This window comes from Panulirus ornatus, chromosome 13 (genome assembly GCF_036320965.1).
Source record: "Panulirus ornatus isolate Po-2019 chromosome 13, ASM3632096v1, whole genome shotgun sequence".
Taxonomy (NCBI): Eukaryota; Metazoa; Arthropoda; class Malacostraca; order Decapoda; family Palinuridae; genus Panulirus; species Panulirus ornatus.
Window position 1 is genome coordinate 15,290,735 of NC_092236.1, and position 18,838 is coordinate 15,309,572.

The 18,838-nt window shown below is 38.0% G+C and overlaps 1 protein-coding gene across 1 annotated transcript in view; it reads right to left on the minus strand.

The window, feature by feature from the left end:
• Positions 1-18,838, minus strand: part of Prps (phosphoribosyl pyrophosphate synthetase) — a 39,870-nt gene continuing 21,032 nt past the window's right edge. Inside the window, exons 6-7 of the mRNA XM_071668698.1 lie at positions 9,794-9,928; positions 1-8,507 (exon numbers count right to left, since the gene is read on the minus strand). Coding sequence (XP_071524799.1) covers positions 9,836-9,928 — 93 coding nt within the window. The 3' untranslated portion in view covers positions 1-8,507; positions 9,794-9,835. The remainder of the gene's footprint in view (positions 8,508-9,793; positions 9,929-18,838) is intronic.

An 18,838-nucleotide genomic window follows, 5' to 3' on the forward strand; every position in this document is an offset into this window, starting at 1 on the left:
AAAAAAAATCATGTTGCTCAATTTGACAGCCTGCCTCTTGTAATTCCCTTATTTGCTCAACTAGAAATACATTTTGTGAGTTTGCCCATCACAGACTGATTTCTAAAGACACCATATATACAGTGAAAATCTTGTCATTTAAACAATAAAAACATCTGCCAACACAGACTGATTTCTGGACATCATATATACAGTGTAAATCTTGTCATTTACACAATAAGAACATCTATCTTTTCTGAAACCAAAATCTAATCCCATTATTTAACTAAATTTCTGCTTCACTTTACAATGTGACTTTTACATATACTAATATGTAACCTTATACATTTTATCAAAATGTGAAACATCTATGACCTGTTTGAGATTCTGGAGTACAAAAAATATATGACTATTTTGTGGTTTATGCAAGATGCTGGTGAATCCTGTTGATAATAAGTAATCATTTTATATCAATATTTCCTAACACTAACCTAGACTTTACTGAAAATACAAAACTATACTCTCATACTTTCATTAACTGAAAAAAATATACAAATTCTAATATATTTCTAACATTAACTGACGCTATATGAGAAATGCTCATGTTATAAACCCTGTCACTGTAAAACTGTCAAATAATAAGATTCTTGCCAACTGACTCCCTCAGTACAAATTTCCCATTATTGTATGAATACTGCCAGAAATCTTTCTAGTTCCTCATCTATTTCATAACTGCTGTCCTAATATTTTGATCATGGAGATTAGAGATCACTGAAAGTCTGTTCTTATATTCTAGAACACTGAATAGGTAGTGATAAGTTTTACATTCATACCACTTACCATAACTAAACATCTTCCTTACATCACAGAACTATTTATGGCAGCAGCAATTTAAATAATCTAAAATGAGCATAATTATAACAAGCAAACTCCCATTCATGTAGAGCAACAAATCCAGGTTAAAATATAAATTACCTTTCTGCCCCAGATTCCCCTTCTGTGGGGCTTCTGTACTCCTAAGGAAGCCAGCCATATCCACCAGGTGGAACCAGTAAAAGAGTGTGGTGATGTATTAGTGTACTTACAGTGTGAGTACAGGAAAACTGAGGAATAAGTTGTCAGGGTCTTTACTATAGAAGCTGCATTTTGGGCATCAGTGTTTCGCAATATTAAAAAGGTGTTTTGATTCCTGAATGCAGATAACAACATGCTTTTACCTATGAAGTGGCTTCAGATGGGTGTAATTAACATGGAGTAGTGTTTAGACTTGGTTGGAGAAGTGGATCTTAAGTGTTTGCCAAATTATCACAGGATATGTTTTGTCAATGTTGTGTTTGTTGGGGATTGACCTGTAAGTAAGTATTGGTTGATGAACTGTGAAGCAGAGATAAACTTTTTATTTCTCTTTTGGAGTTGGTTGTAAGTTATGATGTGGTTTAGGCAGGATGCTATTGTAAAAATATGAGTGCTGAACATACTGAGGTGAGATAATATTGAAAGTATTTCTGATTCATTGAGGAGGCATTTAATGTTTGTGGTTGTTAAGTAGCTAGTGAATGTTCTGAGAGCCTAATTTTGTGTGGTTTGTAGCCTTGTATGTTTACTTTTGACAATGTGGTGACCAAAAGGGGCTATAACCAACAACAATCCCAATACATTTATATGTCAGTAAAGTAAACTATGGGACTTCATGGCCTCCTTAATAAACAAAATACCTAACATTAAAAATTCTCTTTCTCTGATTAAAAACTGTCATACAATCCCTTTCCACTAGGAATGACACTAACAATAATTGTTGGACAAATAACAGTTTCAGATTAAAAAATATCAGGCTACATTCTTACTCCACATTTCTTGGTCAATTCTAATGCCCGTCTTGTTTATCAACATAATAAGCTCCACTAACTATTAATTACAACTGCAAAAATAAAAACATACGAATGGAAAGTGATGAAGATGCATATTTGTAACACATTATAGAGGGAAAAATTAAAGAACAAAGGAAGTAACATAAATACTGAAGGAAAACTTCAAAACAATTAATCTGAGAGGCAATGACAAATTGACTTCATAAAAACAAAATAAATACAGACCACAAGAAATATATACAGTGAATCAACATTACCACATCATGGTGAAATCAAATTACTATTTATGTACAGTAATTTTTCCCACACAAGAATCTAACAAGAAATCTGTTTAAATTAGCTATCATCTCTAACCTCTAGCTGAAAAGTTAATCTTAGTTTATGTAGGAAATGTGATAAATGAGTCATAATATACTCATTTCACTTTTCTTGTTGCAACTCTGCAGTTTCTGGCATGGATGCATATTATACATCTTAAATACAGCTTTAGTATGCAGCATTTATCATGCAAATCAGTAGGCTTTGAGCTTTTATTTGTAATATCAGTATATCACACCAGTTCATTCACCAGCCAAATACAGCATCTGAATTCCAAAATCAGTCATTCCACCTACAAGTCTAGGGCAACTTTACATCAAATGAAAGACATTTAATAATGTTAATTAATCCTACCTATGAAATGTTAAACATGTGACATCTTAACTTTTACTAAATTTTTTCAGATCATACAATGTGGAATTTTCTACTGAGAGGCTGACATTGATATGTCACTCTGAAATAACCAAATTAAATCTGGAAATTCCGAAATGCAATTTTCTCATGTTCAGTATCGGCCTAAGTTTTAGCTCCATCATTACATATTTCATAAAATACGTTACAGACCAGTCATCTTCATTTATGAACATATGTTGTAAACATCTAATTCACCATTTGCACCATAGTATTTTATTTTCAACATTCTCCAAACACATTCAAAGCAACCTTTGGCACATCCATCCACACTTTTATCCCATGATACACTGCCTGACTGAAATTACAGCTTATCTTCACATCCTTTTAAACCGAACCTTAGATGTCAGCAAGAGACCTCCTTGCTGAAAGCTCAATTTCAGGGTACACTATATTTAATAGGGCTAGGGGGAAAGAATGTATGCAGCGGTGTCCTGCTCTTCGATAAAGCATATTCAAATCCTGTAGTGAAACCTTTTATAGCCATTGAAAATGTCAACTTCATTTCTGTGCAAATCAAATTACATAAAAAGATAACAGTAAGACTAGTTTATAAGCCCCTAGCACAGACAACAGGAGTAGATGAAAGATTTCATGATCATTTAGCAGAAATTTGTAATGAACAAGATTCTATTAAAGTAGGAGATTTTAACATACTGGTACCTAAATGGGGACAATCCCCTTCCAGTAGCTCTGGGTGTGAACTTTTATCTAATTTTGCTTTATGGTACCCTAATCTAATGAGTTGAGAAACCTACTTGCAATGAGAATATATTACATTTAGTTCTAACAACAAATGAGCTCATTAATAATGTTGAAGTTGGAAAAAAATATAGTATAAGTGATCATCCAACTAACTCTTGAGGTCACTTTCAAAATTGTATATAATGTTGGTCAACATAAGTCACATTTTAAATTTTAATTTTAATGATCTTCACATTACTCTTGATGGGCAACCTGAGATGATATGGTCAATGAAAATGACATGAATGTAGCTTGGTAAAGCCTCAGAAAAAAATTCTAAGTAATAGAGGGAACATATGTGCCAAAGCATCTATTTCTAAAATGAAACCAAGGAGGTGGAACGGCAATATAAAACAGTGCCTCTTGTCTGAGAAAGTAGCCGATAAGAAAGTCAAAGAATCCAACAACCAATATGACAGAGTAAAATCATATAAAGTTGCACAGAGAAAGCAAGAGTTACATAACAAAGTAAATGTTAAAATGAACCGTATATAGCAGAAAATAGCAAAAGATAGCCTAAGAAGTTTTAGAGTTATGTTAGAAGCAAGAGAGTCAATACCCAGTCGGTAGGCCCATTAATTTGGGAAAACAGTGACTTGGTTCAAGAAATTGAAGCCATGGCAAAAATATTAAGGACTTTTTTTCATCTGTATTTCTGATCAAAGACACAATCTATGTCGCAATGAGAGAAGGGAATGTTCTTCAACAAATGGACATAGAAGCTGAAGATACTTTCAGCAATATATAGAATGAAAATAAATAAAATGGCAGGACTTGATAAATTTCATCCAAGAACAATGAGGCATAAAATGGTACACTTAAGCCCTTGGCCAGCCTTTCCAATAGGTCATGTGCTATAGATGAATGGAAGTTTGACAAAGTAACACCAACATTCAAAAAAGGTAATAAGTCCAGATATTACTGTTCTATTAGCCTACTGTCTGTAGTTGGAAAACTAATAGAAACCATCATTCAAAACAGAATATAAACCATTCAGAGGACCATGACTTCATGAATGATTCTCAATGAGGTTTTTGACAAAATCACTCATGTCAGATAAATCTGCTTGATTTTTTATGATAAAATCAACATGCAAGAGAAAAGTAAAGCAGTTGATGTTATGTATCTACATTTTCAAAAAGCTTTCAACTTGGTTCCACAATATGATAAGAAATTGGATAAGTGGCTGTAAACATAGAGTTGTGATTAACGGTCAATTCAGAATATTTAGATGTAACAAGAGGAGTGTCACAAGGATCACTTTTTTAGGACCAGTTCTTTCACATATATGTTAATGATGTTGATAATAGGAAGCATTAATCATTATAAAAATTTGCTGATGATATGATGCTGGGAAACAAATCTACAAATGAACTTGAACATCTCCAGCTTCAAAATGACATAGGTATATTGATGCACTGGACTCATTAGTGGCAAATCAATTTTAGCATCAATAAGTGCAGACTTTTACATATTTGAAGTAAAAACAAAAAGGCAAGCTACAGTATGGATTCTCTTGAACAGCAAAAAGTAAATGAGGATAAAGACTTAAGGCATAATCATCTGGTGACCTAAAACCAAGCAAGCAGTGAACAGAAGCAATGAAAAGAGTGACTCAAATTCCTGGATTCATAGGTAGGGCCTTCGAATTTATAATCAATAATTCACCGATTCTTCCACACCTTGAACAGTATCTTCAGTTTTGATCACCCAAAGAATAAAAAGAAAGAGGCAGAATGGAGAGAGTATAGTGTCAAGCTATCAAGATGATTCCCAGATTGAGAAACAAACCCTCCTTAGCTTAGATAAGAGATTCAAAGGTAATCTAAGTAATCAAAATTATCAAAGGCTCTGATAATCCTGATCTATCAAGTTACATATGACCTGATTCATCTTACATTACTCAAAGTAATGGATACAAACTCGTGGGGAAACGTTTACCTCAAACCAGGTGAAGTACATTTTCTTCAAAAGAATTGTAAACTTTTGGAATGATTTGCCAATTTGAGTGGTTGAAAGCAGAACTATAGATACCTTTAAGAACAAACTTGATAAATGCTTCACTTCCAGTGCACGACTTACATTATTTGCACCTCCTTAGTCACACTGACATACAACCTTGAAAGGATCCAACAGTCTGTTGCTGTTTGAATTCCTTTGTATTCCTACCAAAAAGATTTGACCTATTTAATAACAAAATAATGACTTACCAATGGTAGCATTTGGTGCCCATCAAGACAGCTGTGTGTAATGTCTCTGCTGGTAACAAGCTGAGCTTTGGTTCTAGCTTTACTGTCCTTACACAGATCCAACTCAAGGTCTAAATAGGCTGTCAGACCAGAGCAAGGTGTTTTTCAGCCAAGCTCTCAACAATGAAAAAATAACACAAATGGAAAGGACTTCTACGTGTTTGCATGCCTCTATGGCCATCTTAAAAAGGGCAACCTTTATACCATCATCTACCAGTTTCATGATATCACTATCAACAAAGAGAGCTCCATCTTGAAAATACCAACCCAGAAATACACTTTTAGGAGAAGAAGCATTTACTATTTTTCCTTGGAAATGATGACGGTCTCTAACTAAGGAAGAATTTTATTTCAATAAGCCAAAAAATGTAAATAGCACTGCAAATAGAATGCTTAATAAGAAAATGATCAAATCATTAATACAGCCAAAAGGCAGTAGAGAGAAAACCACTCAATGCATAGAGAAAAAAGGATGCCAATGGACTCCATGTCAAGATAAAGAGGCCATTAGACCTGTGTAAAGACAAGGAGATAAAAAACTTAAGTGTTTAGATAAAGAGGCCAATAACCTTGGTGTTAACAAAATGAAGCAAATGGAATCAATTTTGCCATACATAAATCAGTATGCAAAGTGATATATTCTTTTCATCATATAAACTAAGATATGAAAATGCTATCCTGAAGACAATGAGTAGCTCTTCATTAAATTTCAGTTTGAACACCATGAACTACAAAAACAGACCATTACCATAATAAGGCTAGCACCAGAAAGGTGTTCCAAAAACATCTGTATTGCTTATAGTGCAGCATAATACTGTGTTGGGAGTGAAAGAAGAATGGGTCAAAATATTGTCTGGTAAATATCAAAAACAGCTGTAGTGAGATTCATTCTAAAAGGTGCAATTTCCTGAAGTTACGAGCTAGGTCATGTTTCATGTTAAACCTTTATATAAGTGGTCTAACTTGGGCAAATCCATAGGAGTTATGGGTGTTACATTATTCAATTCTTTATAAACTTGGAAAGAACTATATGAAGTTTTAAGAGTAATTGATCTTGACATTTCAAGTCTAACTATCTATCTTTATCTCTGACGCCCCTTACCCCCGGGAAATTCCATCAAGGGGTGGCCACGGCCTCCCTTGCATATGCCATTCCATGCATTCTTTCACTATTCCTCTCCCTCCAGTATTCCTCCACACTATTTGCCCATGTTACAGGCAGTCTTCCACTAATACCAACCCCTTTAATTGCACTATCATACACTCTCCTTGTAAACTCACAGTCTTGCGTTCCTTCCACAAGCCCAAGCCACCTCAAAGTATTACGTTTCATCCATTGTATCACTCCACAGTTCATTCCGTTTGCATTCAAATTATGAGCCCAATCAAGTTCTAGGTTAAACAGTTTCATAAGGGGCCTAAAGCAGGCAAAATCCAACTTAGGTCTTTAAATATTTGAAAGTAACGAGATAAGCTTTTACTATCTGATCACGACTTCCCAAGTTATGTCCAAGGTTAATTTTTAAGTTAAAATGTAACTCATGATGATAAGTCATACAAACAGTGGACCAAAAGAACAGGCAACAAAGAAGAAAAATAAAAAGAGCACTTAGTGTCAACCATGCTATGCAGGTGGCACCAAAAGCTAATGGATTGCTGTTTATGAACATTTAGACTTAGCCAGGTACTATTATGTTACAGCCCCTTTACTTAGTGAAACCCAATCATCCAAGAGTATGCAATTATTATACTGTAGGAGAGCGTGCAAAATGTGTCAACAAACCGGTGTAGGTCAGACAAACACCACAGGTGAAAAATATAACGATACTGATAACCTACATTTTTCTTTTAACTATTTTGCAAGGGGAACTAAAAAACTTTGGAGAATAGCAAGATTGGTCAGTTCAACCCTCATTATTTTGTCACACTCTAACGTGAACCCTAAAGCCAAATTACAAAAATAATGTAAAACCAACTAATTATTTAAGCAGACTAGGTATCCATCCATCACTTACTTTACTTTATTTCATTAGTTCTAATTATATGTAATGCAGACAAAATATTTGTTCCATATCACTACACATGTAACAAAGAAAGTCCATGGTTAACACTGTCTCCATGCTCAAATGTCTCAGAACTTTAGACTAAATATGCATCCCTGGAAACAGAAGGGAATTGAATTAAGAATTATGGCAAAATAATTGATGATTATGTGTAAAAGTAGAAAAACTGCCTCAAATAACTCTAAAGTCATCATTTAATCATAAACTGGAAAGAAACCCAGCCACCTCAAAAACATTCAAATACAGTATTCCTCCTCAAAACATTCAGATACAGTATCCCTAAAAGGACAGGTCCTGCTTTGACTCTTCTTTAGCTAAGCATGATGCATAAACATGTGCTGATTCTTTTTTTTCAATGATTTTACTCATTTTCACAGTAGACAAAAGTACCCTGCAAGTTGAAAACAAAGAAATAATAATTTGCCTTAAACATATCTAACAACAAGAAGCAGCAGTAAAAACAACAAACTTAGTTCCCATTTACTCGATTCTCAATGTGCATTATCAGTAATATGAAAACAGTAAATTAGTTCAGTTGAGTTAACTTGATTTTCTGTTTGAGTCATACAAAAATATATATAAAATCATACACTAACCAAATTCACCTTGGTTTAGTTCATATTCAATTACCATAACAGTTTCCCAGTGTTATAATTCCAAGCATTAATAATCATTATAACAGCATCTACTTAAAGCCCATTTATCAGAGATGACATTTTATACAGGAAAAGTTAATATGTATAAAACTTATCTCCAAGTACTCCATTGACAACTGCGATGTTTAATGGTATGATACTTTGCTAAATATTTGCGACATCTTCCCTGATGTACATTCTTCTCACATCTTCTACGATCACCATGGAGGTATTAATATACTGCAAAGAGTAAACTGTGATCAATGATTCTTGGATAATTCTAAAGGAAAAGGAGATGAAAAGCACCATTTTTTACAGAAAGAGGCTAAGGTCCTAGGTGCACCACAGAATGTGAGAAAAGAGAAGTCAGTGTCTGTTGGGGGAGAGATTAGGTATGTTTGTAGGTACAATAGTATTAATGGTGTTGTATGTATGTACATATGTATGTAAGTTTCAGGCCCTTAGTGCAAAGGAATGGAAGAGGGTGAATGTTTTCAATATGAAATGCCTCAGCACAATGTTCTTATTATAACTATTGACATGGCACAGGCAAAACAAGCACTGATCAAGGTCATCTCACATGAAATGAAAAAAGCAAGAGAAAAAGAACAAACAAATTCATCAAAGCTCCATAAGTGTTTGTAGACCTCACACTTAATAGTAGAAAGGTTAGAGGGAAAAAAGGAAAAGAACCTTCACTGTTTGAGGAAAGGAGGAGGTATCATAACTGCCAATCCATGTGTGGCTGGTCTCTAAACAGAAATTAAGGGAAACAAAAGCCAAATGCATGCCTTGGGTCCAAGTTGCTTTGATGGCCCTGTGTAAGGCATTCTGAGTGTATAAAGAATGATAGCATAAAAGGAAAAGTATGGTATCGAGTCCAGTATGACATGAGATGCCAGGGTGTACTTAAGTATGGACATATGAAGACAAGAAGAGAAAGACTAATTATGAGATGTGGAGGAAGCAAGGAGGAGAGGGAGACCTTGAAGGATATGGAAGAATGGAATGAAGGAGGCTTTGGGATACTGGAGCCTAAACATTCAGAAAGGTGAAAGGTATGCAGGGGATAGTATGATCTGAACTAATGTGGTAAGCAGGGGAAACATGCAGTCATTGGATTGAACTAAAGCATATGAAGTGATCTGGGGAAATAATGGAATAGTCAGTATGGTTCTGCTTTGGATGGCAGGCACTGATTTTGGTATATCATACATGAAAACTAGAAAGGCAATGTATGCAAATGAGGTCCCTCTTCATTCATTTTCTTTTGAGTGCATTTCTCAATGAAATAAGAGTAAAAGAAAGGCATTAAAACATATTTCTGGAAGATACACAATGAAAGTCTGAACTCCTGTGATAAGTACACAAAATAAAGCCACACCCTAAAGTCTTAAGAGACCATTGGAATCAGCTGGAAAATTTCAAATTCATAATCGATTCAATAATCCTGTAAAAATAAACTAGTTTTAATTTGAAACTTGCATATTCAAGATAGTATATAACACTAGATTCACCATCCCTACCTTGCCCATTAAAATAACAGCAGTATCCAGCACAATCATCATCTACAGTGGTACCGAGTTGAACAGGAATGAAACCGATTCGCCATTGTGGGTTCGACGGATTGCCTCGGCTAAAATGTTGGAGACATCAATCAGCTGTAAACAAAACAGCAAGTCAATCCAACAAATCATTAAACAAACTCTATTTTTTCTAACAAATATTCACAATTTTCCATGTTAGTAGAAAAGATGAGCCTTAAGAGGGGAAAATCCTCAATTGGCCCTCTTCTCTGTTCCTTCTTCTGGAAAGTAAAACAGGAGAGGAGGATTTCCAACACCCTGCTCCCACCCCTTCTAGTCACCTTCTATAACATGCAGGGAATACATGGGCAGTATTCATTCTCCCCTATCCCCTGGCATGAATTCTATCAATTACTCTTTTGCTAAACAAAATGAAAATATCTAAAATACATAAAAAGTTTCAAAAGTCTTCAAGATCACACTTACAGCTACTCAATTCATGCTGGTATGTCACATTACACTTAAATATGGTGCTGCTATGGTGTATATACATACATAATTCAGTTGACACAAACTACCATTCACTTCAATTCCACATAAAAACAAGTTATATGCATAATTTTCTCTGATATGATGATATTTAATAGTCACACAAACATGATGAAAGGTTCCTTAAAAACTATTTGTTCTCATAGAAAGCACAGCCTACATGTGTCAGAATAACTTAGTTTTCACTTTTTAACAATTTCACTTTCTCTTTTCATGACTAAGTGATATTCATGGTAATGGTGAATAATGATAATAATAATAATGATTTTTAGATGTTTGCCTTTTCCCACGAGTGAGGTAGTGTCAAGAACAGATGACTAAGCCTTAAGAGGAAAAATATCCTCATATGGCTTCCTCCTCTGTTCCTTCTTTTGAAGAAAAATACAGAAGGGTAGGATTTCCGGCCCTGTTAAATAAAAACAAACCCAAACGAAAAGGGAAGAAAAAGAGTTTTCCAAAGATCTCTTACATGTGGTCATTTACACTCATTAGGGTTCCTTGTAACTTGACAAAGTTCTTATTACTAGCACATCACTAACACAGCCATGAGAATGTCAGGCCTTGGGTTCTGTCTTTATCTCCTGTAGCAATGACACAGAGTTAAACATGACCATGAATTTGGGAAAAGATAAACAGGAAACCAGTAACAGACAGGTTTCTATGAACTACTGAGTCAAAGCCCCACATAACCTCTATAAATGAACAGTCCCATTAGGAACTACAAGGAATCCCACTCAGGAGACACCCTATGAGACAGTTCCCATAACATATCATCAGTAAACTTAACAATGCATATAAGGCTTTAATCTCAGGGAATAGTGTTTTTAACACGGTTTAAAATATTAACACATCTGCATGTCATGCCCACCAGACACACTGGAAAATGTTAAATAATATAATAAAATGGAGGAGTAAGCCACTTGGTGGAGAAAACTCAGCTGAACAAGTGTCCCATCTTAAAAACTTTCAGTGTCACCATATACGCAAAACATTCAGGCCATGCCTCATGCAGGACCATCATATGTCAGTTCCTTGCAGAAAAGTGTGTGGAAGAAGAAAGTTAAGAGTAAATGTGAATAAGAGCAAGGTTATTAGGTACAGTAGGGTTGAGGATCAAGTCAATTGGGAGGTGAGTTTGAATGGAGAAAAACTGGAGGAAGTGAAGTGTTTTAGATATCTGGGAGTGGATCTGGCAGCGGATGGAACCATGGAAGCGGAAGTGGATCATAGGGTGGGGGAGGGGGCGAAAATCCTGGGGGCCTTGAAGAATGTGTGGAAGTCGAGAACATTATCTCGGAAAGCAAAAATGGGTATGTTTGAAGGAATAGTGGTTCCAACAATGTTGTATGGTTGCGAGGCGTGGGCTATGGATAGAGTTGTGCGCAGGAGGATGGATGTGCTGGAAATGAGATGTTTGAGGACAATGTGTGGTGTGAGGTGGTTTGATCGAGTGAGTAACGTAAGGGTAAGAGAGATGTGTGGAAATAAAAAGAGCGTGGTTGAGAGAGCAGAAGAGGGTGTTTTGAAGTGGTTTGGGCACATGGAGAGGATGAGTGAGGAAAGATTGACCAAGAGGATATATGTGTCGGAGGTGGAGGGAACAAGGAGAAGAGGGAGACCAAATTGGAGGTGGAAAGATGGAGTGAAAAAGATTTTGTGTGATCGGGGCCTGAGCATGCAGGAGGGTGAAAGGAGGGCAAGGAATAGAGTGAATTGGAGCGATGTGGTATACCGGGGTTGACGTGCTGTCAGTGGATTGAAGCAGGGCATGTGAAGCGTCTGGGGTAAACCATGGAAAGCTGTGTAGGTATGTATATTTGCGTGTGTGGACGTATGTATATACATGTGTATGGGGGTGGGGGTTGGGCCATTTCTTTCGTCTGTTTCCTTGCGCTACCTCGCAAACGCGGGAGACAGCGACAAAGTATAATAAAAATAATAAATATAAATAATAAATATTTCCAGAAAAGTCACTTTTCAATACCTTATTACTTCTTCCCTAGTTAGGAAGCATCAGGAACAAACAAGCAAACAGCAGGAACTTACTATTTTCTTTTCCTTGATTCACACATCATTCTTCCCAATCATCTTTTTCAAAAATGCAACATCAAACTAATTATGACATCTTAACTTTTTCTTTTTAACATGCTTTAAATTCCATTCAATACATTATTTATTTTTTACCATGCAACATCAAATAATAAAAGAATTAATCAAATACATCTGTTAACGTCTTTCCACCATCAAAATTTCCATACATTTCAAAATACAAGAGCTGTACAACAAAACCATCATTAACCCCTACACAGAAGATTTGGTCAAAAAATTAACAAGACTGCAACAAAAATATAAATAAACTACCTCAAAATGCATGAAAAGGAGAAACTCTATGCTTGTGGACAGAATGCCTGGAGTCCATTTGTTGGTAAGGGAGAAAGAAAAGACAGCTTCTTCTGTTAGAAGGGTGCAACTAGACAAACACGTAAGTGCTGGCTCACCACACAGCCATCATTAACTCTCCCAATACCCAGGCGGGCAGTGCAGGAAGGATACTCCAATACCCAGATGGGTAGTACTGGTATAATCCTTCCTGTACTACCCGCCTGGGTATTGGGAGGGTGAGTGACAGCTGTGTGGTGAGCCAGCACTTCAGTGGTTTTCATGTTTCATTCCACTGACACAGGTCTTTTCTTTCTGCCTCACCCACACATGGACTACTGGTAGGTATTCTGTCCACAAACAATGAATTTCTCCATGTTACACATAACACTTGACAACACTTAAGTCACACAGTTCATTCTTCGTAGCTCCAGATTTTCCTGTGGTAAGCATTGGGTAGGAACATTTAGGTAGCAAACATTGCACTAGACTTGCCCTCTGCCAGTGGCCTGTTAAGGGTGAGGCACTAAAGGATAAGAAGAGGCATTGGAGTTCACTAGATATGGGAACTCTATTGCCGTGGATACCCCCTTGAGGAGGTTCCAGAAAGGAACAGGCATCAGAGATACAGTGAGATAGATATCTTAAAATGGACTCCTTATTGCAGGGCTTAGCGTTCCTGACCATGATGCAGTCACAGGCCCCCTAGGGTCTAGCGCATAGGTTCAAATCCTGGTAGCCGCAGTCAATTGACAATCAACCCAACTGTTCATTCACCCCAGTGGGTTGGTCGATAAAATAGATACCTGGCTCAGATTAGGATACAAATGTTATTTCTTATTATACTTAAACGCAGTCTCCCGCGTTAGCGAGGTAGCGCAAGGAAACAGACGAGGAATAATCCAACCCACCCACATACACATGTATATACATAAATACCCACACATGCACAAATACATTTCAATGCATACATACATACACATACACAGACATATACGTATATACACATGTACATGTTCATACTTGCTGCCTTCATTCATTCCCGTTGCCACCCCGCCACATAAGAAATATCATTTTTTTCTTATATTTAATCGCCGTCTCCCACATTAGTGAGGTAACGCGAGGAAACAGACAAGGAATGGCTCAACCCACCCACCCACACATGTATATAAATAAATGCCCACACACACACACACATATACATAAAAATAAATTTCAACATATACATACATATACATACACAGATGCATACATATATACACATGTACATATTCACACTTGCTGCCTTCATCCATTCTCGTAGCCACCCCGCCACACATAAAATAGCATCCCGCCAGCATGTTAGTGCCAAGAAAAGACAAAATAGGCCACATTTGTTCACACTCAGTCTCTAGCTGTCATGTGTAATGCACCAGAACCACATCTCCCTTTCCACATCCAGGCCCCACATACCTTTCCATAGTCTACTCCATTTGCTTCACATGTCCTGGTTCAATCCATTGACAGCATGTCAACCCCGGTATACCACATCGTTCCAATTCACTCTATTCCATGCATGCCATTCACCCTCCTGTATGTTCAGGCCCCGATCGCTCAAAGTCTTTTTCACTCCATCCTTCCACCTCTAACCTGGTCTCCAGCATCTCCTCGTTTTCTGTACCTCTAATACATATATCCTCTTTGTCAATCTTTCCTCACTCATTCTCTCAATGTGACCAAACCATTTCAACACATTCTCTTCTGCTCTCTCAACCACACTCTTTTTAATACCAAACATATCTCTTATCCTTTCTTTAATTACTCTATCAAGCCACCTCACACTACATTTTGTTCTCAAACATTTCATTTCCAACACATCCACCCTCCTTCGCACAACAATATCTATAGCCCATGCCTCACAACCACATAACATTGTTGGAACCACTATTCCTTCAAACATACCCATTTTTGCTCTCCGAGATAACGTTCTCACCTTACACACAGTCTTCAACACTCACAGAACTTTCGCCCCCTCCCCCACCCTGTGACTCACTTCAACTCCCTGGGGATGAGGAGAAAGAATACTTCCCACATATTCTGAGTGTCATAGAAAGTGACTAAAAGGGGAGGGAGCGGGGGCCAGAAATCCTCCCCTCCCATTTTTCTTAATTTTCCAAAAGAAGAAACAGAGAAGGGGGCCAAGTGAGGATATTCCCTCTAAGGCTTCTGAAACCACACTGCTCTTCCCCAATCTGATGCTCTGTACATGCCTTCACCCTCTCAATCAATACCCTTCCATATAATTTCCCAGGAATACTCAACAAACTTATACCTCTGTAATTTGAGCACTCACTTTTATCCCCTTTGCCTTTGTACAATGGCACTATGCAAGCATTCCACCAATCCTCAGGCACCTTACCATGAGTCATACATACATTAAATAACCTTACCAACCAGTCAACAATACAGTCACCCCCTTTTTTAATAAATTCCACTACAATACCATCCAAACCCGCTGCCTTGCCGGCTTTCACTTCTGCAAAGCTTTTACTACCTCTTCTCTGTTTACCAAATCACTTTCCCTAACCCTCTCACTTTGCACACCACCTTGACCAAAACACCCTATATCTGCCACTCTATCATCAGACACATTCAACAAACCTTCAAAATACTCACTCCATCTCCTTCTCACATCACCACTACTTGTTATCACCTCCCCATTAGCCCCCTTCACTGAAGTTCCCATTTGTTCCCTTCTCTTAAACACTTTATTTACCTCCTTCCAAAACATCTTTTTAGTCACCCTAAAATTTAATGATACTCTCTCACCCCAACTCTCATTTACCCTCTTTTTCACCTCTTGGACCTTTCTCTTGACCTACATCTCCCAGTCATTTGCATTATTTCCCCACAAAAATTGTCCAAATGCCTCTCTCTTCTCTTTCACTAATAATCTTACTTCTTCATCCCATCACTCACTACCCTTTCTAATCTGCCCACCTCCCACGCTTCTCATGCCACAAGCATCTTTTGCGCAAGCCATCACTGCTTCCCTAAATACATCCCATTCCTCCCCCACTCCCCTTACCTCCTTTGTTCTCACCTTTTTCCATTCTGTACTCATTCTCTCCTGGTACTTCCTCACACAAGGTGAATGCAAGAGTTTTGGAAAGAGGGGCAAGTATGCAGTCTGTTGTGGATGAGAGAGCTTGGGAAGTGAGTCAGTTGTTGTTTGCTGATGATACAGTGCTGGTGGCTGATTCGGGTGAGAAACTGCAGAAGCTGGTGACTGAGTTTGGTAAAGTGTGTGAAAGAAGAAAGCTGAGAGTAAATGTGAATGATATCAAGGTTATTAGGTACAGTAGGGTTGAGGGACAAGTCAATTGGGAGGTAAGTTTGAAATGGAGAAAAACTGGAGGAAGTGAAGGGTTTTAGATATCTGGGAGTGGATTTGGCAGTGGATGGAACCATGGAAGCAGAAGTGAATCATAGGGTGGGGGAGGGGGCGAAAGTTCTGGGAGCATTAAAGAATGTGTGGAACATTATCTCAGAAAGCAAAAATGGGTATGTTTGAACAAATAGTGGTTCCAACAATGTTATATGGTTGTGAGGCGTGGGCTATGGATAGAGTTGTGCAGAGGAGGGTGTATGTGCTGGAAATGAGATGTTTGAGGACAATATGTGGTGTGAGGTGGTTTGATCAAGTAAGAGAGATGTGTGGTAATAAAAAGTGTGGTTGAGAGAGCAGAGGAGGGTGTTTTGGAATGGTTTGGTCACATGGATAGAATGAGTGAGGAAAAATTGACCAAGAGGATGTATGTGTCAGAGGTGGAGGGAACGAGGAGAAGTGGGAGACCAAATTGGAGGTGGAAAGATGGAGTGAAAAAGATTTTGAGTGATCGGGGCCTGAACATGCAGCAGGGTAAAAGGCGTGCAAGGAATAGAGTGAATTGGAACGATGTGGTATACAGGAGTTGACGTGCTGTCAATGGATTGAACCAGGGCATGTGAAGCGTCTGAGGTAAACAATGGAAAGTTCTGTGGGGCCTGGATGTGGAAAGGGAGCTGTGGTTTCGGTGGATTATTACATGACAACTAGAGACTGAGTGTAAACGAATGTAGCCTTTGTTGTCTTTTGCTAACACTACCTCGTGAACATGAGGAGGGAGGGGGTTATTGCATGTGTGGCAGGGTGGCGATGGGAATGAATAAGGGCAGACAGTATGAATTATGGACATGCGTATATATGTATATGTCTCTGTGTGTATATATATATATGTATACATTGAGATGTATAGGTATGTATATTTGTGTGTGTGGATGAGTATGTATATACATGTGTATGTGGGTGGGTTGGGCCATTCTTTCGTCTATTTCCTTGTGCTACCTCGCTAACGCGGGAGACAGCGACATAGCAAAATAAAAAATAAATGAGAGAGAGAGAGAGAGAGAGAGAGAGAGAGAGAGAGAGAGAGAGAGAGAGAGAGAGAGAGAGAGCATTAATGGGGTGGTCTTGATTGGGGCTTCAGCTGCTCAAGCCTTCTCAAAAAAGAAAAAAAAAAAAGTTAAGTGTGAGGAAGGGATTTAGATAGTACATCTGAAGGAATCCTTCCTTACCTTGAGGTAAGAGGGAAGGGCAAGTAAATCCTGTTTGTTTATCACAAGGTATCTATCTATCTATATCTCTGATGCCTGTTCCAACTGGAACTCCCTCAAGGGGGTGACCACGGCAATAGTCGCCACTCACAACACAGGCACGATATTGGATGTGAACATAAACACATGTAGAAATGTAACCTTATGCACACTATATGATACACAATATACTGTTCTAAAAAAGGGAAAAAAAGCTTGAAAATATCCTAGATCTGTAATTTTCAATCAAACGTCAAACCAGAATTATAATCATGAAGATTAGGTTATATTTATTTATATCTATTTATCTTGCTTTGTCGCTGTCTCCTGCGTTAGCAAGGTAGAGCAAGGAAACAGACGAAAAAATGGCCCAACCCACCCACATACACATGTATATACATACACGTCCACACACGCAAATATACATACCTGTACATCTCAATGTATACATATATATACACAAACAGACATTTTTTTTTTTTTTTTTTTTTGGCTTTGTCGCTGTCTCCCGCGTTTGCGAGGTAACGCAAGGAAACAGACTAAAGAAATGGCCCAACCCACCCCCATACACATGTATATACATACGTCCACACACGCAAATATACATACCTACATAGCTTTCCATGGTTTACCCCAGACGCTTCACATGCCTTGATTCAATCCACTGACAGCACGTCAACCCCGGTATACCACATCGCTCCAATTCACTCTATTCCTTGCCCTCCTTTCACCCTCCTGCATGTTCAGGCCCCGATCACACAAAATCTTTTTCACTCCATCTTTCCACCTCCAATTTGGTCTCCCACTTCTCCTCGTTCCCTCCACCTCCGACACATATATCCTCTTGGTCAATCTCTCCTCACTCATTCTCTCCATGTGCCCAAACCATTTCAAAACACCCTCTTCTGCTCTCTCAACCACGCTCTTTTTATTTCCACACATCTCTCTTACCCTTACATTACTTACTCGATCAAACCACCTCACACCACACATTGTCCTCAAACATCTCATTTCCAGCACATCCATCCTCCTGCGCACAACTCTATCCATAGCCCACGCCTCGTAACCATACAATACAACATTGTTGGAACCACTATTCCTTCAAACATACCCATTTTTGCTTTCCGAGATAATGTTCTCGACTTTCACACATTCTTCAAGGCTCCCAGAATTTTCGCCCCCTCCCCCACCCTATGATCCACTTCCACTTCCATGGTTCCATCCGCTGCCAGATCCACTCCCAGATATCTAAAACACTTCACTTCCTCCAGTTTTTCTCCATTCAAACTCACCTCCCAATTGACTTGACCCTCAACCCTACTGTACCTAATAACCTTGCTCTTATTCACATTTACTCTTAACTTTCTTCTTTCACACACCTTACCAAACTCAGTCACCAGCTTCTGCAGTTTCTCACATGAATCAGCCACCAGCGCTGTATCATCAGCGAACAGCAACTGACTCACTTCCCAAGCTCTCTCATCCCCAACAGACTTCATACTT